The sequence below is a fragment of the Zalophus californianus genome, chromosome 2 (assembly GCF_009762305.2).
Source record: "Zalophus californianus isolate mZalCal1 chromosome 2, mZalCal1.pri.v2, whole genome shotgun sequence".
In the NCBI taxonomy this organism is placed as follows: domain Eukaryota; kingdom Metazoa; phylum Chordata; class Mammalia; order Carnivora; family Otariidae; genus Zalophus; species Zalophus californianus.
Genome location: NC_045596.1, coordinates 199,534,058 through 199,561,922, shown reverse-complemented (window position 1 = coordinate 199,561,922; position 27,865 = coordinate 199,534,058). Strand labels below are relative to the sequence as shown.

General features: G+C 40.3%; 1 protein-coding gene across 1 annotated transcript in view; it reads right to left on the bottom strand.

Moving 5' to 3' along the window:
- The window catches only part of CSMD1 (CUB and Sushi multiple domains 1), a 2,028,797-nt gene that overhangs the window by 726,786 nt on the left and 1,274,146 nt on the right, over positions 1–27,865 (bottom strand). The window contains exon 6 of the mRNA XM_027598604.2: positions 21,989–22,101. Coding sequence (XP_027454405.2) covers positions 21,989–22,101 — 113 coding nt within the window. The remainder of the gene's footprint in view (positions 1–21,988; positions 22,102–27,865) is intronic.

Genomic DNA, 27,865 nt, shown 5'->3' with positions numbered 1-27,865 from the left:
GTGGTGGTGTCATGTTTCCCTAATTTTTGTGATCCCTGTAGCCTTGCACAGGTGTTGCACATTTGGACAAGCTGTCTTCTCTTCCAGACTTTGTGGACTGGCTTCAGTGAAGAGAGACCTTCACTTGCTAGGGGTGCATGCTGGAGCCTGCTGTGGCTCCAGGTGTGTGGGGGGCACAATGTCCCACCTGTTCAAACAACTGTAGTCTATAGTGTCTCCAACTGGTCCTTGCTTGGTAGCCAGAGCTGTGGGGCATGCCTGGTGGCTGGGAGAGCTGTTGGGGTCCTCAGCAGCACCCCAGGTCCACCAATGAGGGCCTAGAGCAAGTGTCAGGTGTCTGTGGGGAGTGGAACCAGTGATGTGCATGCACTTGATTGCAGGGTCACCTGCGAGGGTGTTATGATGCCCTGCTGTGGGCATGTATGGTGGAGGGGCTGGTACCGGTGGCCAGGGCTAGCTCCAGGCACCTACGTGGTATCTGGGCTGTGTGTCAGGCTGGATGCCTGTAGCAGCACTGATTGGGGTCCTGGCAGCTGGGCTGGGGAGTTGGGACTCAGGAGTCTGCAAAGGAGAAAATCCACGGGGCCCTAGATTGGAAAGCTATGGACCAGGGGTAGGCAGCACATCTTCTGGCTGTCAGTTCCCTCAACCTTGAATGCTGCTGGGGTCCTTGGCAGAGCCGGCCCCGGGGGACTATGGTCACACCTGCCATGTGGCTGGTGGGGGCAGCCTCACCTGTCTTCATTCCTAGCCATCTCCAGACACCTCATCTACGCCAATGTCCCCAGCAATCTGGGTGGGGAGAAACCAAAGCAGTTCCCTTGTGCCATGCCCGCAGAGTCCGGGGAGCCTGTGTCTCCACCTGTTCACCTTTCCCTGCAAGAGGGGCCTGGGGAGGACCTTCCTCTTCACCCCGGGCACACCGGACTGGGAGTGGGGTGATGCAGGCAAGTGCAGCTGTCTGTCTCATTGTCTTTGTGAAGTTATTCTCGGGCTTTTCGCTGCATTGCATTGCTGCAGCCAAAGTGCACTCCCAAGCTGTCCCAGGACTATTTGTGTTGGTGGGTAGTTGTATAACTTGTGTGTGTGTGTGTGTGTGTGTGTGTGTGTGTGTGTGTGTGTGTGTGTGTGACTGTGTGTGTGTGCTGCGTGTGACTGGGGGGGGGGGTGAATCAACAGAGGCTGGGCCCTCCCATCCAGCTATCAGCCATCTTAATGGCAAGGCTTTTCAATTTTAAGTTGTAAACAAATATTCGTAGTTGAAGCATCTGATGTGTACTAGACCAAAGGATGTGATCCTCTTTCCTGGTGCTTCTCTGGACTTTCTCATCTCCTGTCATGTTAAAGTTACATCCACACCGCCAGACTGTCTTCAGAAGTGCTGATTCTGTCTGTGAACGCTCAATTTCCTGTCAGTTACCGTCTTTAAGTCCTTCAAAGCAAATATGTTTGCTGAACATCTGCACACCACAGTTAGATCTATTGATGTTTAAACTCCTAGAGTGTAAGCCTGTTACATACAGTGTAATGTTAATTTTAAATTATCTTATTTATATTACTTTTACAAAATTAATGAATACAAATTTTAACTCCACCAGGACCCGATATTTCTTCTTTTCCTTTCTGCTTATTTTCTTTGCTCTTTACCTCAAGGAAGGCACATGCAGAGCTGGGAGAAGGTTCTAGAACTCTGCCTTGGCACAAGAGCCCAGGGAAGGAATAGCAGACAGAGAATGAGAAGAAGCAATACACATATAGCGTCTTAACATCTGGGGAGAGAGAAAGGTCTGAAATCAGAGCAAGTACCATTAGAGTCCTTCATCACATCTCAGACATAGCCAGGTGTAGAGTGCAGGGTTACTTTATGTGATACATGGCTAAGAAAGGACAAAGACAGAATGCTGCCAAATACATGATCCTCCTTCTGGAGATACTAAAATGTGAAAACAAGTTCAACTTGGATTCAATGTAATATAGTATAGCTTCAACCAATGGAACAGGAAAAGACTGTATATTTATTGCATAGACATAGTTTTATTGTTATTTGAAGTAGGATTTATTATATATGTGTTTTCTCCTAGCTATTTTTAAGCTAATCTCTTTTGAGCATGACTTTTAATTTGTTACAAATAAACTTCCTGTTCATCATCTATAAAACATGACTCAATTTCTAGAGGAACAAAGAAGAAAACATTTATTCCTTAATATAGCTAGAAGTGAAATTTTTATGAACTCTCCATTAGTAGTGTTTATTTCCCCAATTTTTCAACACCTGTCATTTAAATTCTAATCAAAATACCACAAAGGACTTCATCTATCCGTTCCTTGAATACCTGTTGCTAAGAAAATTATAGGAACATTCAAGACTATAAGCTTCCTGCCTAGAACTAATTAGATTAAAAATAGCTAATGAAATAAAACTTGAAGAGTAATCCCTAAAGAATCATTTGAGTTAAAACTTTATTTCACAAGAAATGACTGAAAATGGAATTTCCTAAGCAAAAAAAAATTGCAAATCATATTAGGGATTTGAAAAAGTCCTGTTGAAAGGACCCTGGTGCAATGTGTATTATTAAGTTTTAAGTTATTGATTCATACTTATCAAGACAATAGCAATAGATTTCATAACTGGGTGAGATCAAGGTATAATGTTAAAATATTTTCAATTTCCTTAGCAACAAATACTGTGGACATTTTACCTTAGGGGGTGATTCAGAGAAGTAGGTACGTTGAAGAATCTCAGGAGGTAAATAATGCTGACTGTAGTCTTTAAGCAATAATGGCATTTTCTCTAAAAACTAGAGAAAGACAAATCCAGAATTCTGCTTTATCTTTACTCTATTTGTAATTAAAATTCCCTTGGACTCTTCTGGGTATCATTGAATGAATCGGTGAAATACGAAGGGATTTGCAAAGAGTAGAACCACATACAAAATGCTTTTCTGTCACACATTGAACAGATGCAACAAAGGTAGTAAGTTTCATTGGATTTACATCTTTTATTATTTTAGTTCTCCATAGTAACTGCCCTTTCAAAAGCTTTCCGTAATGATTTTAATGATTCCCATAGTATGCTTGTTTCATGTCCAGGGTGAGAGCATTTCTGTGCATTAAAAAGCATGATAATCCAAGTGGGGTTTTCCAAGAAACATGGACACAGAAAGTTTAAGAATAAACTTAAATAAAAAAAAATGATCATTCCTAATAGGATAATCCTATCACCTATTTTGCAATCAGGATTTAATTTGTGGGAAGCCTATATTGACTAAGCTCTCCTCGACTAAGGTCAAACGTTAGTTGAGATGAATGAAGCTCTTCTACTTCTGTCAAACCCAAATATTACAGTTTTAAATATTGATTTTGAATTATCCTGCATATAACAGCTTTCCACACTATTGCAAGCAGTTTTCTTCTTTCAGAGGTACTAGATCTGCAGGTGGCAATTGTCTGATATTTTTCTCCCTCAGAAAACTGGTGTCGGTCACCATCCTCGACACTGAAACAATTGAAACTGAGGAAATTGTGATCTACTGGGCGGAGCAAGACCTCCTACACACTGGTTTTAATCAGGATATCAAAGACTGGTCCAAGGCAATCTTAGGAATTAAAAAAAATACTACTAATAATAATCCATATTTGTTTACTATTTCTTTCTTGGTATTATTCTTTCTCTCTTAATCGCTGGGAAATATTATATAATATTATATAACCCCTATTTTTTTGTTTACTTCCAAGAAAGCAGCAATAAAACTCATTCACATTGAAGAATAAATGACAACTTTTACCACTTGCAGAGATTCTGCACTATAAGCCAAAATGTTCAAGCCAGACTTAGTCCTTTGTATGAGGTTTTCAGACGTTAGGGTTGGTAGGAGTTGGCAGGAGCATCTTTAGAATGGTCCTCCAATCTTAGTATGAAGCTAAAATGATACATGGCGGCACCGTCATTAGAGATAAAATAGGGGCCGCAGATGTGACCACATACGTAATTCAAAATTTTCAAGTGGACACATTACAGTTAAAAAAAAATTTAAATGATAAAAAATATCATTTTAACATATAATGTCTTACAGTAATTTTTTCCCATAATGCTTTTAGACCTGTGTATTTTACACCTGCAGCTCATCTCTGTCTAAACCAGCCCCATGTGTCCAGTGGCGCCCGCATCATACAGCTCACATGGAAGGAGGAATTAACAGTACGAGGCAGTACTAGTCAAGAGCTGCATGACTGGGGTGGAAAAAAGAGCGGGTTCTACAGGACTCCTCAGAAGTAGGAGACAGTCCTGCCGACAGCATACTCGGAGGACGTGTCTGAGTCACAGACGGCAGGAAGGGGGAGCGTTTCCCATATAGGGGAACCATGGGAAACACAGGAGGAGAGGGAGGAGGTGTTGGGATTGGAGGCAGAGGTGCAGAGACAAGTTTAGGGATTTGGGATGTCGGTTCCATTGCCTACAGCGGAGGAGGGAGGCAACGTGAACCAAGCAAGCCCCACAAAGGAAGTGAGGACGAAGAGGGGCAGAAAGTTCCTATCTTGAGCACCACCTTAACAAGGCTCTGGATGGACATGACTGCCCAGTGGGAAGAGCACAGAAATGGGGAATGAGGGCAGAACCATATCCAAGGCCCCTGCTCGTGGAGTGGGGGGAAGGTGTAGGTCGATGAGACAGGGTGTGGCGGCTTAAGAGGCTGCGGACAGCACAGCAGGAAGCACATGATGAACAGCGTCTGCCAGGCATCCCTTCAGGAGCTTTGACCCAGAGGGATTGGAAAGAATGGTATCGCAGGAGGGCTTATATGGCAGGCGTTCTGATCCAAGCTCTCTTGTTCATCATTTGACTGTCACATCCCATGACAGATGTGAGAGCAGTTTTACCCAGTAGATCAGCAAATGCAATGTGATTCAGTTCCGGTCTGTTTTACACTTTTCAGTAGGCAGACTTATGTCTCTTATATGCATTCAGTGACTTTAGGATTAACTTGGTTAAACCTGACTCACTCAGTGCAGTCAGAGAGTACAGACAGGTAACTTCTAACATAATAAAAAATAATAAGGATTTTCTAAACTGCCAGCTAGGACAGGAACACCGTGCTGAATTTCAATTCTCTGAATGGATAGTCATCTTTAGAAAGAACAGCGTGCCCTACGGTAGTTGAATGTATTTGTGGCAACACCGTGCTCCTTTCTCTGACCTACCCCAGACCCGTTGTCCTCTCTCTATGAGGTCAAACCCTGTTCAGGTGTCCTTCAGCAACCCCTAAAGACCTCAATTACAAAGTTCAGGTTCTTTATAATGTCAGTCACATGCTGGCCAACACATACTTTTCCATCAATCTTCCACAAATGTCAAATGTATTTCAACTTTTTCCAAGCACTCTTGATTTTTTTTTTCCCTCTCAAATTGCCCTTTCAAGCTGTAGCCTCTCTCTTTCTTCCGAGTTCCACTCACAACACAGCCTTGTCCCCTTGGTACCTTTGCCTAATCTACCTATATATACCTATCAGAAACCCTGTCTGTCTATTGATCTATTTACCTATCTGTATCTATCATCCTTCTAATAAGTGGGTCTCCTACAGCCCAACATTAACCAAAAGCCGAAGTTCTTACCCTATAATCTCAGTAGATATAGTTCTTTTTTTTAAAGATTTTATTTATTTGACAGAGAGAGAGAGCGAGAGAGGGAACACAAGCAGGGGGAGTGGGAGAGGGAGAAGCAGGCTTCCCGCGGAGCAGGGAGCCCGATGCGGGGCTCAACCCCAGGACCCCGGGACCATAACCTGAGTCGAAGGCAGATGCTTAACGACTGAGGCACCCAGGCGCCCCTGAATAGATATAATTCTTAACCTGAAATCTATTTGTAACCCCTAGGATTTCGTGCAAACAAGAATTTCACAAAAATGTGTGTTGAATCTGGTATGTATTACATTTTCAATAGGGAATCTGACCCAAATACATATTGAGAGCTACTAATTAAATTATAAACTCCTGAAGGCAGAGACAGTGAGTTATTTTTGTACCCCATGCTTATACTATATTTAATTACAAAATTTATATTTATCATGTGACAGGTAAGGATTTTTAAAATGTATATTATGTTTGAGTTACCAAGTTAAATTAGATTTTACATGAATGTTTGTTATCACTTAAATACCATATTATTTAAATTTGTGGTAGCAACTAATACAGGTTTGAAGTTAACACTGGCATTCATTAATATAAACTATTTTATAAACTTTGGTCTCAAAATTTGGAATTGCATAAAGATTACTTAGAACAAAAAAAGAGAAATTACTCAGAACAAAGAAGAGAACATTCTCAAAAATAATTTGAGAAAAATACCGATCTTTGTACCTTTGTGTTAAAGGTTGAATTAACCAATATAAGTTGTTATGTTTCAAGTCATTCTAAAGACTAGAAGTTAAAATAATGAGGATGACAGAGAGTTTGTAGGACTATATAGAATGATTTCAAAACATTAACAAGATGGGGCACCTGGGTGGCTCAGTCGGTTAAGCATCAGACTCTTGATTCTGGCTCAGCTCATGATCTGGGGTCTTGAGACTGAGCCCTGAGTCAGGCTCTGTGCTCAGCGGGGAGTCTGCTTGAAGATTCTCTCCCTGTCTTCGTACCCCCACTCAAGCATGCATGCGCATGCACACACGCAATCTCCCTCTAAAATAAATAAAATAATCTTAAAAAAATTAAGAAGGTATCACTTGAATGAAGTCATAAATAACATTCACGTGTGCCTGCCATTTCCATAACTTATTAAGCAAATAAGAGATAAATGAATAATCTACTTTTTTTTGGTTAATATTAGAGTGGACTTGTTCTTGGTTCATTCATTCCACCATATACCAAGGTGACTTTTTTTTTTCTGAGCATTTTATTTTTTATTTAAATTCAGTTAATTAACATATAATGTATTACTTGTTTCAGAGGTACGGGTCTGTGATTCATCGGTCTTATATAATACCCAGTGCTCATTACAACACATACCCTCCCCTGTTACCCCATCCTTCCACCCTCCCCTCCAACGCGATTTCTAATATGTGTATTTTTTTTAAGTGGACAATTCAAATCGGAGTTAAATTTTGAATTTCAAAATATTATGCAACAGGGGCGCCTGGCTGGCTCAGTCGCTTAAGCGGCTGCCTTTGGCTCGGGTCATGATCGTGGGGTCCTGGGATTGAGTCCTGCGACGGGCTCCCTGCTCAGTGGGGAGCCTGCTTCTCCCCCTCCCTCTGCCTGCCTCTCTGCCTACTTGTGCTCGCTCTCTAGCTCTCTGTCAAATAAAAAATAAAATCTTTAAAAAAATATTATGCAGTAGCTATCACCTTTTAAAGCTTTGCTGTTTCCTGGTGGTGAGGTAAACTGCAGAACTAGAACGGCAGTTCCCTTATCTGGGGTTCCACTTTCCATGTTCTTAGTTCCCCCGTCGTGAACCATGGTCTGGAAGCAGGTGAGCCTCCTTCTGACACAGCATCGGGGGCCAAGCACAGCCTGACTCTACATCACATTACCTCATCAAGCAGGTGTTTTATCAACTTGCAGCAGCACAGGAGGAAGGGAGAGTGCAGGACAATAAGACATTTTGAAAGAGAGAGAAAGACCACATTCACGTAGCTTTTATTACAGTGTATTATTATAATTGTTCTATTTTATTAGTAGTTATTGTTAATTCTACTGTGCCTAATTTACACATTAAAGTTTACCAGAGGTGTGCACACAGAGGAATGAACATAAAACAAACAGGATTCAATACTACCATGGTTTCAGGCCTCTGCTGGGGGTCTTGGAACATCCCCCATGGATAAGGGGGGGTGATTGTATCAGAACGCTTAATAGATAGCGTGCATCATTTTGCTAAGTCTGGATCCACATTGGAATGATCTAGAAAGCTTTAAAGAAAAAAAAAAATTAGCCATGTTGGTCCTCAGCCTAAATCACAAAAATTATAATTTCTGGGTGGTTTCTAAAAGGTTCCATCTGTCACTATTCCATAGCCAAGGCTGATAATGGCTGAATTATGGAAAATGGATATACCGGTCTTCACAACCATTTCAACCTGTAGACAAGAAGTAAGAGAGAACTCTAATGTCGACTTGGTTAAGATATTTAAGTTGAGTCAATTATTTATTGGCCAGAGATAAATATTGCAATTTTCTGAAAAAAAAAGGTAATAATGAAAAGGATGTTGCCTATGTATACATCTATAATAGTGTGTTTTTAGGGAATTATTAAAAAAAATGCTCTACTTATCTGGGAAATCGTACCATAAAGGTGACTAAAGTATGTAAGCACAATCAGCTTACGATTACTCAGCATTAGAAAAAAATGCCATCGAGTCTTTATTTGTCCAACTTCAATTTTGGTTCTTTCTATCTTTATCTACCCCCCTAGCTTCATGAGGTATAACTGACAAATAAAAATTGTATATATTTAAGATGTACAACTTGATGTTCTGATACATGTGTGCATTGTGAAATAACCATCACAATCAAACCGGTGCACATAGCCACCACCCAGTCAGACTCTGTTTGGAATTATAGGCATCCAGGGTCAGAAAGGGCGTATCCAGTACCCAAGGGTGTTGTGGGACACAGAGGTAGTGGTCCACTCACTGGAGGCCATCTGTGCTTCCCCATAAGAAGGTCACAGCCTCCACTCTTGCTTCTACCGCCGTGAGGTAGCAGAGCCCCTGTCCATCCTTTCATCTACCCTCAGGGTCACCACTCAGGTCTAGCGTCTCGTGGGACATTTCTGAAGGATCAGAGGGGAGAGGTTTAGGAAATTCCCGATATAAGCGACTCAACTTTTTCCCTGTGAAGAGTTACTTTTGATTTTCTGAATGTGTCCTTACTGCCCCAGGTAACACACATCACATGTAGATGCAGTGATTTGCAGTCGAGAAGGGGAATGACACCAAGGCCACACAAACTTGTGAGGGTCCAGGGGACTCTGTATCCCAGCCATCTCTCTGCATGGGTCACCTAAGCACAGAGCATGGCACTGGCTAAAGCAGTCAGATCTGTGCCACATTAGAACATGGCCTTTGTACAGCTTCTCCGTCCGAGCCCCACGATATGCCTGCAAGGCAGCTGTGTCTAGCACTATGGTAGGGATGAATAAACAGACATCTAAAGAAGCTGAGAGAGTTGCTCAAGGTCACAGCGGTCTTCAGACTCCATAGGTCAATGTCTTTCCACTATGCCATGCTACCATTTTAATGAATGCAGAGTAGTATATCCTTTTCAGGTGCTTTTTTTTTTTTATTCTTTTTTTTCTTATTTATTTATTTATTTATTTATTTATTTTTAAATTTTATTTTATTATGTTACATTAATCACCATACATTACATCATTAGTTTTTGAGGTAGTGTTCCATGATTCATTGTTTGCGTATAACACCCAGTGTGTTCAGGCATTGAACTATTCATTCAACAAGCAGGAAGTGAATACCAGGTCTGAAAATCACTCTGTCTAGTGCTGGAGACAACAGAGAATGTTGTTCTACTTTAAAACACAGAACAAAACAAAAACAATGTATAGCTACATTGCAAGCAATTGTGTGATATATATATTTTTAAAAAAGTCAAACTCAGAAACAGAGAGTAGACAATAGAAAGGTGGTTTCCAGGGGCTGGGGATGGGGGAAATCATGAAAGATTGGTAGAAGGGTCCAACCTCTAAGTCATGAGATGAACAAGATCTGAGGATATAATGTGTACCATGGCGAATATGGTTGATAACATTTCATCATACAGCTGACATTTGTTATGAGATAGAACTTAAATGTTTTCACCAAAAAATTTTTAAAAAGGTGAGTATGTGAGGTTACGGATGTGTGTTCATTAGCTTGATGGGGGACATCCTCCCATACTGTGTAAATAGATCATCATAGAGCACACTTTAAATAATGACAATTTTATTTGTCAACTATATCTCAATAAAGCTCAAAACACAAGTTGTAAGAAAAGGCTAAGTGTTGTACATGTACATATAGATACATGGTTGGTGTTGGCTCAAGAGACTGGGAAGGCTTCTTCAGAGAGGAAAAACGACAAAGGCCAAGAGGCTACACAGTTGGTGGGAATGAACAGCCAGGGTGGGGCGTGAATGACACGTCTGGGGGCACTGAGTGTGCGGAATTTCTGGAATGTGGATGAAAAGATGAGTCTGAAATGGAAGGCTGGAGATTTGTCTGAGAGCTTTGGTGTCTGCTCTGCAGGTTGTACATCATGGGAGCTACAGCTGTGTTTACCCAGGGACCTGGCATGACCAGATTGGAACCCCAGGCATGGGAAGTATAAGGGCCTTTATAACAGACAAGATTTAACGTGGAAGTCTTTTGAACATTTTGGAAGCAAAAAAACAAAGCAAAACAAAATAAAGCAACAAACAAACAAAACGTACAGCCAAAGAAAGTTACCACTGGATTAAAATGAAGAGTGGGTGACTTAGAAACATATTTTAACATATGTATTCTGGAGCTTTGGTATGTATTTCTCTAGAAAGAAAGGCATCCATATTTGTTTTTTCTGTTTATTTCTATAGAACTTAATGGCATGCTTAATAAATAGTCACATATAGCTAGTCACATACAGCTCTTACAACTATATTCAGGCATGACATTTAAAAACATATTGAGCACCTAGTAGGGCAGGCACAAATCAATCAGAGCAGAAGCTGCAGGCTCTCCTATCTCTGGGCAGGTGTGAAAGTTTAGACCTTAAATCTTTAAGGAATTTTGTGCGGTAACACAGGCATTCTGCAGGAGAGCCCAGTGCAGGCAGAGAGGGGGGCATTCAGTAGGCTATTCAGATAAATAGGATATGGTTATTTATCATCTCATGCAGATAATTCATAAGCCAATATTTTAACAATAAACATGGATATATGAACTGAATTGCAGCTGTGGATGTATGGCTGGTGAAAACTAAGCTCCTATTATTAGGTGCAAGGCAAATTTCAAAATATCAACGGGAAAATAGAACTCTATCCTTTGTATGTTATATATCCTCCCGTTAATTCCCTATATATCTTTGGGTTAGTTGATTGTAAAAAGTAAACTTCGGGTCTCCCATGGAGGGAAATATATAGCCTTTCCAATGGTAAAGATCATGGTGGTCAACTGTACAAAGACGTTGGCTAGAACATTGTGAGCCCTTAGAGACCACCTCTGGGACGGTTCACCAGATGCAAGGGACTTTTGGAGAAACTTCCCGGGAATTGTAGTAGAGAAAGGACTTTCAGATGAGTAACTAAATGCAAACGTGAAATGCACTGAAGTGATTTGCTGGAACCACTGTCTGCATATGTACAAAAATAAACTCGCCCACAATGGAACAGTCACAATCTTCAATGGCTTACTACATGCATCCTCCCGCTACACATTGCTTCCAAACCCAACTTAAACTCACATCTGGACTCATGTTGAGGGTTGTGCTCAGACTCTGAGACGTTTGCACTATCATTCTGCAAGAGGTGTGAGGCTCTCATCCAACGAGGCAGTCACTGGTAGTGCCGAAGCTAACGGCCTCATCCTGGATCACTCAGGACATTGATTGAGCGACTGCTTTGCTGTTCAATTTGAGTAACCTGACCCAGATGATTAAGAGAACAAGCAGTGTGGCTTCTAAAGCAGACTGGATTCCCAGGGCTCTGACTGACCCGGGATGGCCCTGTGGCATCCTACAGAGCCACGTGGTAACCTCACTGGGTGAGGGGTAGCCACAGCAGCTCAGGGAGAAGAAACCACACTATGAGGCACTGGAAGAGGTGGATATGTGCATTTAGCAAATAAACACTAAACACAGTCTGCAAATTCGACTGATCAAACTGCCAACAAGAGAGAGGAAGCACGAAGAATGAGTACAGTTAGGGGTTTGTTAAACTGAAAGCCAGAACAATTTCCGTGTCAAAATCACATAAGCAGAAATTATAGAAAGACAATTCACCAAGGGAGTAATACCCTCCTAAGCCTTTATGTCTTCAAGCATAAGAATTTAACATCTACCTGTTGTTGACATTTATTAGTCTTTTTAAATAGCTGTGATGTAGTGAGTGACATTGTTGACTTTAAGTTTTTCCAGGGTGAAACACATTTTAAAGTTTAGAAAAAGAAAGGTTTTAGTTTAAGTGGTTTTATATACGATGACTAAGATTTATCATGGGCTAATATTTCCAACATAACCTTAAAATAAATCGATACATGATAATGCATCGATTTAAATCAGAAGTCTAGAACAAACTCAAAAGTTCATTTACTCCATTAGGGCTTCCTTGAGGTGAGAACTCTATCTATTAATTGAACATCTTTGATGAATAAAATTGCATACTTTCCTTAAGAAATATGTTCTTTCATTTCAACATTAGTAAGAAATTACCCTCAATGTCTAGTCAAAATAATTACTACTGAAATTTAAGCCCATTCTCTTCGTTCTATCCTTAGTAGACATCAAACAGCGGTTTGGAATGAATTTTTACCTTTAGGGTTTTTTAATACAAGGAAAGACACACGAAATCATACCTGTTCTATTTATCATCTTTTACAAGTTACGTGGGACATGTATAATAAACCGTTGTTAGACACGTAGCTAAAGACCACACTGAGTAGTAGGTAAAGATTTTTGGCCCAATGACAGTTTGGACAAATGAGAGCATTAAAGGTGTCTCTCACCTGAGTCAGGACAGAGCCCTGCATGCAGCTGACCCCTGGGAGCGTCACCTCAACTAATCACTTTAGCCCAGGTGTGGCCTCAACGTTATAGACCAGAAAGTGTGATTTTCAAGCACTGTGGCATGTTCTGTATCTCACAATGTGGCCGAGGAACCAAAAGTAGAGAGAAGGGAGGAAGAACCACAAGGCTCATTTCAAGGAATACTGTACCTCATCAAGGGGACAGAATATTAATGTATAGAATTGCATTCTCTACACAAAATCTCAACATGTTCAAAATGGAAATCAGATAATGGCACTTTCTCATGCCAGATATTCTGAAGCCTCAACCTTGTACCTAAGCCCAGTGTAGCCCTGTGGAACCCCCACAGGTCCCTGCAGGATTTTGCCCCGATGTGTCTCCTGTGCTTTACCATACTTCACAACTTCCTGGTCTTCTGCTGCTCTTCCTTTCTCAAAGGACTGGCACTTGCTTCTTTCTCTGCTTTGCTCATCTTTTTGACCTTCACACACTGTTCAGATCTCAGGGCAGGTGTTCCTCCCTCAGAAGGGCCTTTCTTGACCTAAAGATAAAGTTCCCTACGTGTACTGCCACTTGCTGTCTTCTTGGTGTGTTTGATTGATTCTCTCACCTTCCCTAGAATGTCCACTCCATGCGAGAAGAGGCCTTCCCTTTGTCGTCCACTACCGTAACCGGAGGGGTGATGGTACACAGTGGGCATACCATGACTCTTGGTTGAATATGCTAATTCATTCCACCCACGTGTGCGTCCCCAGGAGGAAGCTGGGTTGCTACCGGACCACGGTAGCTGAGCCTGGGAATCTATGTCACCGGGCTTCACATCAGTATCCTGTCTAGCACTTGGGTCACTGGACTCTGAAGTGTACATGACAGTCCCCACCAAATACACGCATACACACACTTCTGGTGGATACATTCTCTCAAATATATTAATTCATTAAATTTGACTGTGACTAAGCCTTGGACCAAAGGGCATTTGATCCCTTTAGGGCAAATTTATATTCCTCAGCAACATTTCCCCCCTTCTTTAAATATGATGACCTGGGAACAATCTTCGTTCCCATGGTCAGTGTCTTAAAACGTTGCAGTACATCGCCCTCCTTTCTGAGATATCCCTGGGCGCTACCCACAAGCTAACAAAGGGGAACCTACCAGCAGCCCTGGTGATAAAACTGCGTGCATTGTTCTCCATCTTCCATCTTCTCAAACACTCCAGTGATCTTTATTGTTTGCCCATGGTACGGCTAAGTTTTTAAGGATAGCATCAAACCCTTCCCAGATCCAGGTATCCCTTTCCAGCTTTATTTCTTATTGCTCTATTGGACTCTCTTCACACTTGAATATTGAACCATCAATATTTGCAGGAGCCTGAACACACCACGGCATGTCATGCTGCTTGGGCTCTGCTTACGCTTTTCTTAGATTCCTCTCCTTCCTCTTTCCTGGCTACCTGAACGCAGTCCCGAAATCGCCTCCTCCAGGAAACCTCCCAAAACAGACCCTCTGCTCCCTGCCAAGTCAGCTGGCATGCAGCTTTCTAATTTGGGGGCATTTTGTGCATAACTTCACCCACATAGTATGTGACTTGTCAGTTTATGTATCTCTCTGACCTCTTTACTGGAATCCCGGGGCTGAAACATGACTTTGGGTTCCATGTTCCTGGCACACTGTGGGCCACAGAGCAGATATGCAATAAGGGAACTGAATAGAATTGAATTCCAAATGCACTGACTTCCAAAGCACGGTTATTGTACTTGGGTCAAGGAAGTAGGGTAAATGGAAAGGGCAAACAGGGGTGTAAGAAATGAAGCAGCTGGGAAATGAAAATCATGCCAAGAAGTTCCAGGAAGTCTGTGGAAATAATACAAACCTGCAAAAGCACTCGTTGTATTTTTCCAAGCTAAGTCTGTCAGACGGATCTGCAGATTAGCACAAGTATTTTCCCCATATCGAGATTATAAACCCAGGTTTATGAGACGCACAGGATCCCACTCTGGGCACTGCGCTAGATGCTTCAGAGGTATTCTCTTTAATCTACACGTCTGTGCACAGGTGATAGTGGTTCTTCTCCCTGTTTTATAAAAAAGGCAATGGGCTCTGCTCTAGCTGGGCTCTATGTCTAGTGTCTCTTCTCTCCAGTTACCCATTCCTCGCTGGACTGAGACCAAGGAAGTCTACCTCCAATCCCCATTCTCCCTCAGCCACGCAGGGAAACTCTCCTGGTGGAAGGAAAGGGGCAGGGCTCACACTTTGGACCGCCTGTCCGCACAGTGGTGTCCTCAGTTCCCAAGGTGCCACTAGAGCATGACACATGCCCAGGGAGCCTTGCTGCCCGTCCCGGCCTGCCCTTAGCTATGCTGTGGAGCTGTTCCCTTGTTCTATGTGCTTTCATTTTCCTTCCTCTTTAGCTTCTTTCCAGAACTACCCTCTACCTTCACGCTGTCCTTTAGCTGCACACACACACACACACACACACACACACACACACACACACATTTATTCCTTATGAATATATTTACTCAAGTCTGTCATCCAATGTTTCATGCTCCAGATTCATTATTTCTGCCAACCCCCTCCCATCATTATGGCACCTGTTCCTCCATTGGTCTGCCAGTTTTCTGCTTGGAATATATCAACCTGAGAAAACAGATTAAGTTGCCACTAACTTAGAGCTGTCCTGAAGTGATGCTTTCTTCATTGGGATTTCTGTTTTACAAAAATAAATCACTGCTCCCCAAAGAAAGATGCTCTGATTGGAAATAGTAGAAGCAGTGCAGCAAGTCATTTGCAAAAATAGGGTTGGAAAGGATGACGTTGAAAAGAAAGAACAGAGATTTATATTTATGTCCTGACGCTGCCATTTACAAGCTGTGTGGGGTGGGCTACATGCCTTACGATCCCCCCTTCCTTGTGTGCGGTATGCAGCTTCTAATTTGGACATTCATTAGCAACATGACATTGAGTAGGAATTCTCTAGGTATTTTTGCCTGATCCTATTTGTAAGAAAATTCTGAAGAAATTGTCATGTTCTTGGAAAGGGATTGTTCCATTTTTTAAAACACTTTTTAAGTTTAATTATTACACACACACACACACAGTAAAATACTCTTTTAGTAATGAACACCCATTAAATACTTAGTTTTTAGATTCCTAAATTTTATATGTACATATATTCCTGAATTACTATTTATATTATATTATTACTTTATTTTTTAAGATTTATTTATTTATTTGAGAGAGAATCTCAAGCCGACTCTGTGCTGAGCGCAGAACCTGATGCAGGGCTCTATCTCATGACTCTGACATCACGACATGAGCCAAAACCAAGAGTCAGATGCTTAACCAACTGAGCCACCCAGGCGTCCCTATATTATTATATTGATATGGATAGAACAATGTACATGCTTCCCTGTCTGGATCCTTTCACTCAGTGTTATGTTGATAAGATTCACTCTTCTTGTGTGTAGAGTCAGCTCGCCTTTTTTCATTTTTCTTTAGTATTCCATTATGTGAATATATATAATTTCCTAATTTGATCCACTGTTGATGGACACTGGTTATTTCCAGGGTCATGATATTCACAATTATGAGTGAAGCATCTACGTACAGTCTCCATATATGCTTTTTGTCACACAGATGTACTCACTTCTGCCAAGCCCGTACATGGAGTGTAGACACTGGGTTCTAGAGAAGGCTTCGGTTCAGCTTCCCAGTGGAACAGCCGTCCAGAGGACGGTGCAGCGATTCAGCTTTCTGCCGAAAGTGTTTGCCCATTTTTTAGTTTTAAAATATCTCTTAAGACTTGAAATATGAAGCTGTGGTAGTTAATTTAGGCTGGGCAGACTCTAAGAATGAGGAAGGATTACCGGCGCATAACAAATGCTCTCACACTTCAGTGCAGCCCTGCAGAGTGCTTGTTATGCTTTCTTTTCATTTTCTTAGCTATGTACAAGGACTCTGTGAGGTAAATGTTGTTATTCCGATTTTATAGACTAAGACAGCAAGGCACGGGAGGCAGAAAGTACTTGACAAAAGAGAGGAGGCCAAGAATCAGCAGCTTGGAACACAGAGACTGGCATCTTCTACGAATTTTTAAAGGACTTGCGTTGGCACTTAGCAAGAATCTTTGGTTCCGAGAGAAGCTAAGTTACATATTTAGGGAAAGTGGTTGTGTATCTGATTTGAGTGAAGTTATACTTACTGAAAACTATTTTCTTAGAGGTTTGGAAGTTTTCAGAATTCTTTAGAGGTTATAAGATTAGAGGTTGCTAACTTATTTTGATTAGAACTTGATGTGTCCCTACCTACCTGAAAGTTCCCCTTGGAAGAGTAGTCCATGTCCTTGTCATACAAGTGAGCAAGGGCGCCACCTACAGGGCATCTCACTACTTCTGTCTCCCCAGCAGTCCCTGGGGCCTTGGGGACAGTATGAGCCCCTCATTTAATTTCCTTCTTTTCTTCAACATATATTGAGTGTCTCCTGGGTTCTAGATTACGGCCTTTACTATTTTGCAGAGCTCCTGTTCTAAAGGGAGAGACAGACACATGCACTGGTGCTAGGGCCCACGTCTACCATCTCTTAGAGCTTTTGCGATTGTATCTCACGTGAGCATTGGAGAACCGACAAACAGACATGTCATCCAAATTCGAATTAATCTGAAAAGATGAAGTTCCCAATTTTCCAAGATACTTTTTTTTTTAAGATTTTGTTTATTTATTAGAGAGAGAGAGATAGCGAGAGCAGGAACACAAGCAGGGGGAGTGGGAGAGGGAGAAGCCGACTTCCCGCGGAGCAGGGAGCCCGATGCGGGGCTCGATCCCAGGACCCTGGGACCATGACCTGAGCCGAAGGCAGACGCTTAACCGACTGAGCCACCCAGGCCCCCCTCCCTAAGATACATTTTTTAACAACATGAAAGCCTTCATTTTATATAAAGTTTCAACTTGAGGTAAAAAGTAAAATTAGTAGTTATATAGAGCTATCACCTAAAAAGAAAACTAATTATTTATGTCAACCCAACATTTAAATCCATGGTCAGGTTTTCCCTTGAATTATGAGACAGGTGCTCTCTATATAAACTGGGACTTTATTACAAACACTTAAAATGATTTATCAGTTTCAGAAATCAATGGGAATTTCATTTTGTGAAAATTGTATTTTTATAAATAGCCAAGTAAACATATGTAAGACTGCAGTTCGATAAATACTGCTACTTAATAGGGAAGAGGCATTTGTGGTTCAATATTAATATGTCTCTAAAAAATCCATCTTGTAGACATCAAAAGTCTACATGACTGATTGTGCTAACGAGGCGCTTATTTAATTATAATTAATGATGGAGGCAACATATAAAGAATCGGCTCAATTTTCAGCTGATTTAAAGAAATAGTGTGTCCCACATAAATCTGTCATTCCACAAGAACCCAATATATACACAAGATATTGCAAATATATCAAGTGGCTTTTATTGCATTTGCCACTCCTTTGTTCACAATGCTATTTTGAAAGTGAATATATTTTAGGAGTAGCGACTACAGAGCAGTCATACTTGTCAGTCAAGTGCACTACTACTTTTGGCATAATTTGATGGCATGATTGAAGAGATAAAAGCCAAAGAACAAAGTGTAAAATTCAAAGAATAAAGAACATAGACATGAAAGTCGAAAACACATTTTATCGTGGTGGTTGTTTATTTGACCAAGAAAAGCAGCACGTTAAAAAGAAGATATTCTTTGTTTTTAGAAGTTATAAAATTCTTCTTAGGCATGGTACTCTTGAACAGAGAAGCAGTTTGTCATCAAGAGCTACCACCGGAAGGCTTCCTTAGCGGTTTAGAATCACACAGGGTTTTTATAGGAATCCCACATAATTTGTGATCATATTTACTCCAAGGAATACTGATGGAATCTTTATATCCTTAACAGTGACCACAAGTGATAAATGTGACTGCAGTTATGTTTCAAAGGCAGCAAGCAGAGAAATGTGTGTTTCTAAGAAAGTGTTCCCTTCCTCCACCAACGAATCCAAGATTCAGATTCTTTGACAGAATAAATGCAGAGATATTAAAATAGCATTTGGGAAACATTAGACAAGTTTTCACTATAACTAGTTTTGTTTCTCTTGTTGGTTTTCTGGGTTGCTCATCTACTATGCTTTTCTTTTTTGCAATTGTGTGGTTAACAACCACCTTGTTTTGTTTTGTTTTCTTATTTTGTTTAGTTGAAACAAAAGTACAGTACAGATTGGGGCTCCCTGGGTTTCAATCTAGGCAGAGAATAAAGGGAAGACTTTAATGAAAAATCAATTTTTCCCTGTGTGTCAGGAAGGTTCCCATTGGCTTGTGGAATGAAAACTGTGAATGCTCCTGGTTGCAAAGTCATGCAGAGATGGTCAGGGGGGCAGCTGCTGGGGGACTTGGAGAGAGAACCTGACTCATCCTGAGCTGCTGCTCTCCTGCCTTCTGGTGTCCATGGACTCGTTCGAGAATCAGCAGGAAGGACCACCTGTAGCTTCCATTTATTAGTGATATTTCTGCTCTCTGGACCAGAAAATATACATGCAATGACTTCTTGCATGACATTTATGGCACCCATTTTAAGTGTGCTCCCGTCCTCTTTTGAAGGTTTCTTGACATCATCCTGGATGCTCCCCATTTGGTCAATTTTCTTCAAAAGGCTGACATCTGGTACTGACCCCATACTTCCATATATGGCGTGCCTAGTTGTGGTCTTAGGCACGATGCCTCCTTTGCATAAAGGTCTATGTGCTAATGAGAGTAAAAATATGGCAGCTCCCTGAAATCGTTTTGTCTTGGAGTTGAACTTCAAAGTCAGTCTGAAGATGTTTTCTAATACATTACTGGTAAGCCATGTTCATTCCTTCTTATATTTCTGGACCTTTTTATATCTTAGGACTATGCAAATTTTCTACTTATCATTCTTCACTCTTTAACTATATATATATATATATATGTATATATATAACTATGTATAATATAACAATGTTTTATACTATAATTTTATTTATACTATATATATATATATATATATAGAGAGAGAGAGAGAGAGAGACATATCAATGGCTGATATATCTAAACTATTAGAATTTTCTGCCAACCAGAATGTTACTTATATCTACCAATATGGAGCATCTTCAAATGTGGTATTTTATTTTTTGCCTCTCTTCCAGTCACTGGTACATTGATCAGGTTGGAGGAATGATACCTAGAATTTTTTTTTTTTTTTTTTTTGCAGTTCAAAGTCAATCTATTAATCAGGATCAGGACCTTTGGAGATCAAATAACAGTTTAGAAACAGCTCTATTGATCTACCTACCTACCTATTGATCAGTCACTTTGCTTTCTGAATATTAATTTATGATTGTTCTAAGTCAGTGATAGATATGTCTGTGGATGTGGATTGATACAACAAAACTCAGATGGATTTTCCCACAAGACTGCATGGAGTAATTCACACCCCCACATACCATGTCCCTGTGTGACCTCACCTCCCACGCCCAGTGTGCTCTTCCACATTATATATAAATATCATAGATTATATATGCACCCTGTTATGACTACAGATATAGTACATGGCCTTAAAAGATAAAGGCAAATAGAGGCAGGTCTGAAAAAGGAGATCAGTCTTGTCTGGATCACAGGGAAAGAAACAGATTGCTATGACTCCTGTAAAACTTGGAAGGCACTGTATCTGCAGTCAAAGAGGATAAAAGAAGGAACTTTCTGGCACATCAGAAGACAATGTGAGATGGGCAATGCTCCTGATGATGGATCAAATGCATTTTGGTAAAACAAAATTGGCCCTTCATTCTAAGTCATGCACATTCTGTGAAGGTTCACATGCCCCAGGGACACAGGTGGCAAATGAAATCTGCTCACCTCCATGTGCACTCCTCAGCACCATCTGTATTTAATTTCCTGCAAATTACTCTTAGTTTTCTACTTCTTGTCCAAAAGGACACAATGAAGGCATTATGGGATTTAAAATGTATTTTAGATAGGACCGATTCAGACCATTTGTTAGAACGTTACTAAAATCTCCCGGAGTGTCTAGCATGATTTTGGTTTTCATTCTGCCTTTCATGGGGGTTGTTTGCAAACTGTCTTTCTGAACTACTAGATTCTGGAGCATGGGGGTTATTACAATTTCCTTGTTTTGGGGTCCTGGCTTGCATGTGGCAAGTGCTTTGGGAATGTGGTCTTAACTGAACTCTTGATATTCTCACAGCCATGATTTGGGGGAAGCATGAGAAGTTTGCTCGGGAGTGCATCTTGCTTCCTGACAAAGTCATATTATTGCTGTTTGTAAATTCAAAGTGGGATTGTTTTCAATGGATCTCCTAGTAAATTGAATCTTTTTTATGGTATTGATAAGGATTATTAATTACTAAAACCATATGGGCGGGGTACCTGAGTGGCTCAGTAAGTTAAGCGTCCCAACTCTTGATTTTGGCTCAGGTCATGATCTCAGGGTCTTGGGAATGAACCCCTGAGCCCCACTGTGGGGCTCAGCTCTCAGCAGGGAGTCTGCTTCAGGATTGTCTCTCTTCTTCTGCCCCTCCCCCTGCTCTCTCTCTTTCTCTCTCTCTCAAATAAATAAATAAATAAATCTTTAAAGAATCCCAACAAACATATGGGCAGTGATACAATACTATCCAGGTATAAACACTAGAAATTCGATACAAAGAGAAAGCTTCAAAATCAAACCTTCATGCTAGTGACTACAGACTTTGTTTCACTCAGCTACAGAAAAAAATCTCGTGTTTTTCTTTTGATGTTCACTTACCTGTAAATTATTAAAGCACGTAGCTGGATTTATGTACTGTGAATATATTTTACAACTGAAAGTGATAGGATGATGCACTTATGCATATTCATGCAACCTATATGCTATGCCATTTTTAATGAGTGGATAAAGAAAACAACAACCAGACAACTATGGATATTTTCTGGTTAGGTGTATATGAGTTAAAATTAATGCTAGTATATATTTACTGACTTATTGATAAAAACTCAGTAATAATTCAAGCAAAACAATAAAATACATTACATTAGCCAAAGTAATAAAGCTTTACTGAGAAGTTGCTAGGAGTATCTGTAAAACTTCCAGAGTTAATTGTTCATAAAAGAGCTAGAAGGTATTTTCAAGCTTATATCTCTTGCTTTATCTCTAGCAAGAGACTCCTAAAATTTGAAAGTGAAAAGACCAAAATATCTTCCTCTACTTTTTTTTATTTATATATAAAATGGGGCATTCTTACCTTGAAACTGTGCGTTAAATCCTTTGCGTCGATGGTTACTGTCAGATGTAAAATGGAGTCGTAACCAATTCTTGCTACTTATAACAGGAGAAGGAAGGTTCATGCCAGTCAGCCTGGAAAAGAGAACCAGAAAAAAATCTCCCTTGTAAACCAACAGAGCAAATGTCCTATAGCAAACCCACTTTTAAAATTGACTACTGACAGTCGTTATTTTGAGATCTGAAGACAGAGGTCATTGATTAGCTGCACTGAAACCTTGAAATGACTCAGGCAATTTAATGTGTCTCCACATAATCAGTGCTATATTTACCCTTGATGGAATGAAGGCTTTCACCGACACTTGACATTTTTATTCTTCTTTATTAATGATGGAGAAATGAGAAGATATTCTTTGGATCACTTATTTCTTTTCGTCAGGACCTCAATCATAATGAATTTTAAAAGGACAAGAAATAGGCAAATGGTAACATTCTGCTTTTCACTCTTTGAACACTTTATGATTCTGTTTCACCTGAAGTGCCCTCAAATACACTGTTTATCATGCTGGATAGCATATACCCCATATTTCTAGGTTCCCATCCCCAGAATTCACAGCATGGGCCTTTCCATGGGAAGAAGAAGAGCAGCATGTAGGGGATTGGTGACAAGCACTGTCAAAGCGATTTGGAATGAAATAAAATTATGTTTGGGGACAACAGTATGTTAAACACAATTAAATCTTTCAAAATCAGACACAAACCATCTCTGGCTAAGCTGTTTAAGCTCCCCGTCCTACTTTATAACTGTGTGCTTTAGTTGTCAGAAAAAAGTGAGTAATTTACTTCCTACTGAAAACCTGTGTCATTAAGAAGCGAACGTCTTCCCAGGTGGTAAAGCTCCCCACTGCAGGGTCAGTTTTGGCCAATGGCAGAAGGATCCCTGGATTGGGAAGCCTCGGGTATGCGGTTGTGTGTGGCTCTGCCTTGTAGGAACTGTCTGAATCTCCACTTGCCAGTCTGTAACCTGGACCTGAAAACACCTCCAGCAAGGAGTTGAAAGGGTTGATATCGGTACATGTATAAATGTCCCTAATGAACATTTTAAATGTCACCTTTGGTTATGCATTTTACAATTATTTTGCCAAATCAGTTTTCAAAATGATGCTTGTTAGTGCAGGTGATCAGTACATGTTTAAGGAATTTGCCTGTAGCTGAAACTGGTGCTGCCCTTTGTGGGCTGCCCCGTGAGCGCCGGAGCTGCTTGGTCAGGCTGGAAATCATATTCTGTGCACAGGATTTACCAGGCACGGGTGGGTATGTAGAGCGTTCCGCTCCTTACTCCATTACCTGGAGGAAAAGCAGCATCAAATGAAATACGTAGGCAAGCTTTCTGATGTTGGGGTGTTCAATTTGAACTCTCAGGTTTAAAAATGTGCAGTATCCATTTAAAGGTAAAAGCCAAACCTTGACTGTAACCAATTGCAACAGTGTTTATGTCACTGTTTGAAATAATCTTCTGTGAGAGGAAATACACAACTCAGATCTGCCTATTTGCTTGGGTTTATGTAGTTTTGACTGCTGAAGTTGGATACAGCTGCTTCCAGGAAATATTTCATTATTCTGATATTTTGTTTGAAAGCTCCCTACACCACCACCCGTTTCCCTTGAGGAGCTGGTGCTACAGATTCTCTTGGAAATATCTTACCTCTTTGCCAAATACTGACAATGACCAGAAGATAAGTAACTTCTGGATTCAAAAACCCAGAGTCTATCCAGCTCACCTACGTATACTTACTGAAAGTTTCGTAACTGAATCCCATGTTTATTTGTTTTGGCTCTTAAAGTATTTTTTTTTCTTAATTAGGTTCTTTTTGAGTGGTTCTGATCCTAAAAGCTGTGTGCGATCGCATGTTAGTGGTGTATTAACATTAGTAATGCATGTAAATAAATCCCATCTTCACCTCCCACACGTTTCATATACTTACACCTCAAAAATGTCAGTTTTGTGTTAATAAACACACTTCATTTGTAAAGGGCCAGATAGACATATTTTAGGGTTTACTAGTCCTGCGGTTTCTGCTGCAGCTGTCCAAATCTGTTGCTGGAGTACAAAAGCGTCCACGGAGTGGGGACGGTTATGTTCCAGCAACAATTCACTTACAGAGGTTTGCATTTCGTGCCATTTTTCTGAGAAACAAAATGTTACTCTTTTTTTTCTCTCTCATCAAGTTTTTATTTTAAATTCCAGTTAGCTAACATACAGTTTAATATTAGTTTCAGGTGTATGATATAGTGATTCAACACTTCCATACATCATCTGGTGCTCATCACGACAGGTGCACTCCTTCATCCCCATCACCTGTTTCCCCATCCCCCACCCACCTCCCCTCTGGTCCCATCAATTTATTCTTTGTAGTTAAGAGTCTGTTTCTTGGTTTGCCCCCCAACTCTCTCTCTTTTTTCCCCTTTGCTCATTTGTTTGTTTGTTTGTTTTTATATTACACATATGAGTGAAATCACCCCAAAGTTTGGGGCTGCATTATCTACAACAGCCAAACTATTTGGCTATAGGAAAGGACCCCAAGAATCTCTCAACTGATGAATAGAGAAAGAAGATGTGTGTGTGTGTGTGTATGTGTGTGTGTGTGTGTGTGTGTGTGTGTGTGATGGAATATTACTGAGCCATAAAAAAGAATGAAATCTTGCTATTTGCAGTGACATGGATGGAGCGTATTATGCTAAGTGAAGTTAAGTCAGTCAAAGACAATTGTTATTCTTTTTTGATGGTTTTTCAAACATTGAACAATGTAAAAACCATTCTTATTTATACGTCAGATTGGCTATGGACCATGGTTTGCTGACCCTTGCTTTGGTATATATGAGGTGATTTGTCAAAATACTGAGCAGATAGGTAATTAGATGATGTATATCAAGATAGTATAACTAGTTTCAAAAAAATATCTACTTTCTGTACAGATTCATTTTACACAGAATCAAAGGTGAGGACCTTGTAATAATTATAAAATTCATTACCCACGGTTAGAGCCAAGCCATGCAAATGAGTCACATTCCAGAGTGGATTAATGCGCATGGATTTCTTAATTTGTCTGTGGGAAATAAACAAATATTCACATCTTCTTTCTTTGGGGTGTTGAGTTGGTGGTTGTTCTATATAAGACATTCTTTGGAATTGTGAGTTTTTTGGTCCTTTTCCACAAACCTGGGCTAACCTTAAAACTATCATTTAACAGTAAGCTTACATTTTAAAATCAATTGTTCCTTCATTTCACATTAATTTAAAGGAAGTCGACTAATATACAAGCCAGTGGATGTTATAATGGATTTGCCAAGAACTTGGATGATTTAGGTAAGATTTAGAGGTAAAGGATTGAACTGAATACCTTTGTGGTATCAGAATGTCACCCACAGGTGCCCACATCCTAATCCAAAGAGCCTGTGACTGCATCACCTTACGTGGGAAAAAGTGGACTTCAAAGGTGGGATAAAGTCACAGACCAAGGGGAGATTATCCTGGATTATGGGGTAGCCCAATATAATCAACAAGATGCTTAAAAATGGAAGAGGGAGACAGAAGAAGACAGTCAGAGAGAAGGAACCTACCAAGGAGGTCGGGGGATGCATGTGAGAACTGACGCCATGGTTGTTGACCCTGAAGATGGAGAAAGGGTCCACAAGCCAAGGAATGTGGGTGGTCCTTACAAAGCTGTAAAAGGCAAAAATTTGCATCTCCCCTAGAACCTTGAGGAGAAGCACAGCCCTAATGACAACCTGATTTTATTGCAGCAGAGCCTGTGTAAGATTTATAACCTCTGAAACATAACTTTGTGTTGGTTTAAGCCATCATGTTTGTATCAATTTGTTATGGCAGCAATGGAGAACAAAACTTTTAATATATATTTCATTCTAAAAGACTCCAGAAAGAGAAGAAATTCAGTAGACTATGTCATCACTCTAAACCTATCAATAATCTCAGTTTAACACTCTGTATAATTATCAGTGATTTAACATGCACATCATTGTCTTGTTTCTCTTAAGTCTTCCTTCATTCTTAGCTCTATGTTTTCAAAGTCTGCTGGACATGGTTTTCGACTTGACATACATAGATGAGCATAAGATAGAAAGCAGAAACATTTTGCAGAGAAAGGATTTAATAGTGACAGCTATCAACACATGTCTTTGTCTATTAGCTGAGAATGTCTAATGTACTCTTAATTTTTTATCCTAGACATGTAAAAACACAGGACAATTATCTGGAGAAATCAGGGGATTCAAATATATTTGAACTTAAAAAAATAAAGGATACCTCAACATGATCTGCCAGGAAAGGGTCTTTCTGAGGGAATGTTAGATGCATTTCATTTCTGGAGCAACTCAGACTAGGTCAGAAACCCATAAAGTCTCACAGTGAGAATATTGAGTGGTCCCTTTATACATGGTAGTTCTCACTCTTCCCCCCAAGATTGCCAAATTAGGCAATTTAATCCACTGGCAAAATCATTTCTTTCAAAGATTCAACAAGGTTTTGCGGCTGCCAAGAGTAAAAATAGATGTGAAACCCATGGGTACTTAAAGTTAAGAGGACTTTCTTTGAGCCAAAATAGAACTGGGCAGTCTGTTCCACTTTCTCCAAATAGCTTGACCACAAATTTTAGGATTCTATTTATAATATGTCCACGACTTCTTCTCCCACTTAACCTCCCTCAGCCCCACACTTCTCAAGTATAAAATGAGGGGTTTGAGCATGATGTTCTTCTCAAACATTATAGACTTGTGTCTGTGACTCATTCATTTTACTTATGTAACTTGAAAAACATGGAGACAATTTATTGAGATAATTTTCTGAAATGCATTTGGAAATGCTAAAGTTCTTGAGAGAGCTCTGTTTGAGTTCTTGTTTGACATTAAGCCAGATTTCTTATGTCTTTAGAAAATCATCATATAAATTGCTGGGAGTTTCTCTGTAGTTAAACCTCTTTAACTGTGATGACTAAGAAGCCAGAAAACATTAATACCATCAACACAGACTGTAAATTACCCACCATCCCTAAGGAGCCTAAAGAGTTTCATAAACCTATTACTTCAAAGAGCTGATTGCTTGTCATCCAAAGAAAGTCATCTAGAAGTCCTTACATTTTCCTGTGCTCTTGTGGACATGTAACCAACATGATTCAGAGGGTAGTGTTCCATTTATCTCTGTTTTATGAAAAGTAAATGGAAGAATCTGATACAACAAAGGGATCCTGAAATGTCATGTTTCTGATTGAGTGCTATTTGTGTTACTAGGGAACACCATTTTTTTGTGAATATATATTGAGTTCATACTGCTATTCTAAGCCTTATTTTGGACTTTGATGAAAGAAACAATGGAAGTTAAAGGTAGTTCTTCAAAGGGAAATTCATGAAAAGAAGATATGCAGAAGTCTTTGTGTGTGTGCACAAATACACATACACACAGATATACATATAACACAATAGTTATATATTTATATACAGAGATTCCTAGAAATTGATCCTGAAAGTTTTACACCCACATATCTACCTTCTGGGAGAAACAAACAAACAAACAGCCCACCCACAGCCTCTTTAAAAGCATGCCGCAGAAGAAGACCTCCCCATGAGAGCGTTCTTTCTTTCATTACAATCAGTTCCTTCTGTCTGACGTTTCTTCCACTTGCCATGGCATTCATGATTAGCTGTCACATAGGTCGGCTTGCTCCTGGACAGTTTATCTCTCTCTCTGGCCTCACTCTTTGCTCAAGGCATGCATGAAGATTCTCTCAGGAGTAAACACTGACAGCTATTCTCCTCTCTCTTGAAAACTTCACCCACTCTTGTGTCTTCAGTCATCACCTTTTCCATGTTCTGTGCTCCCCTTGTA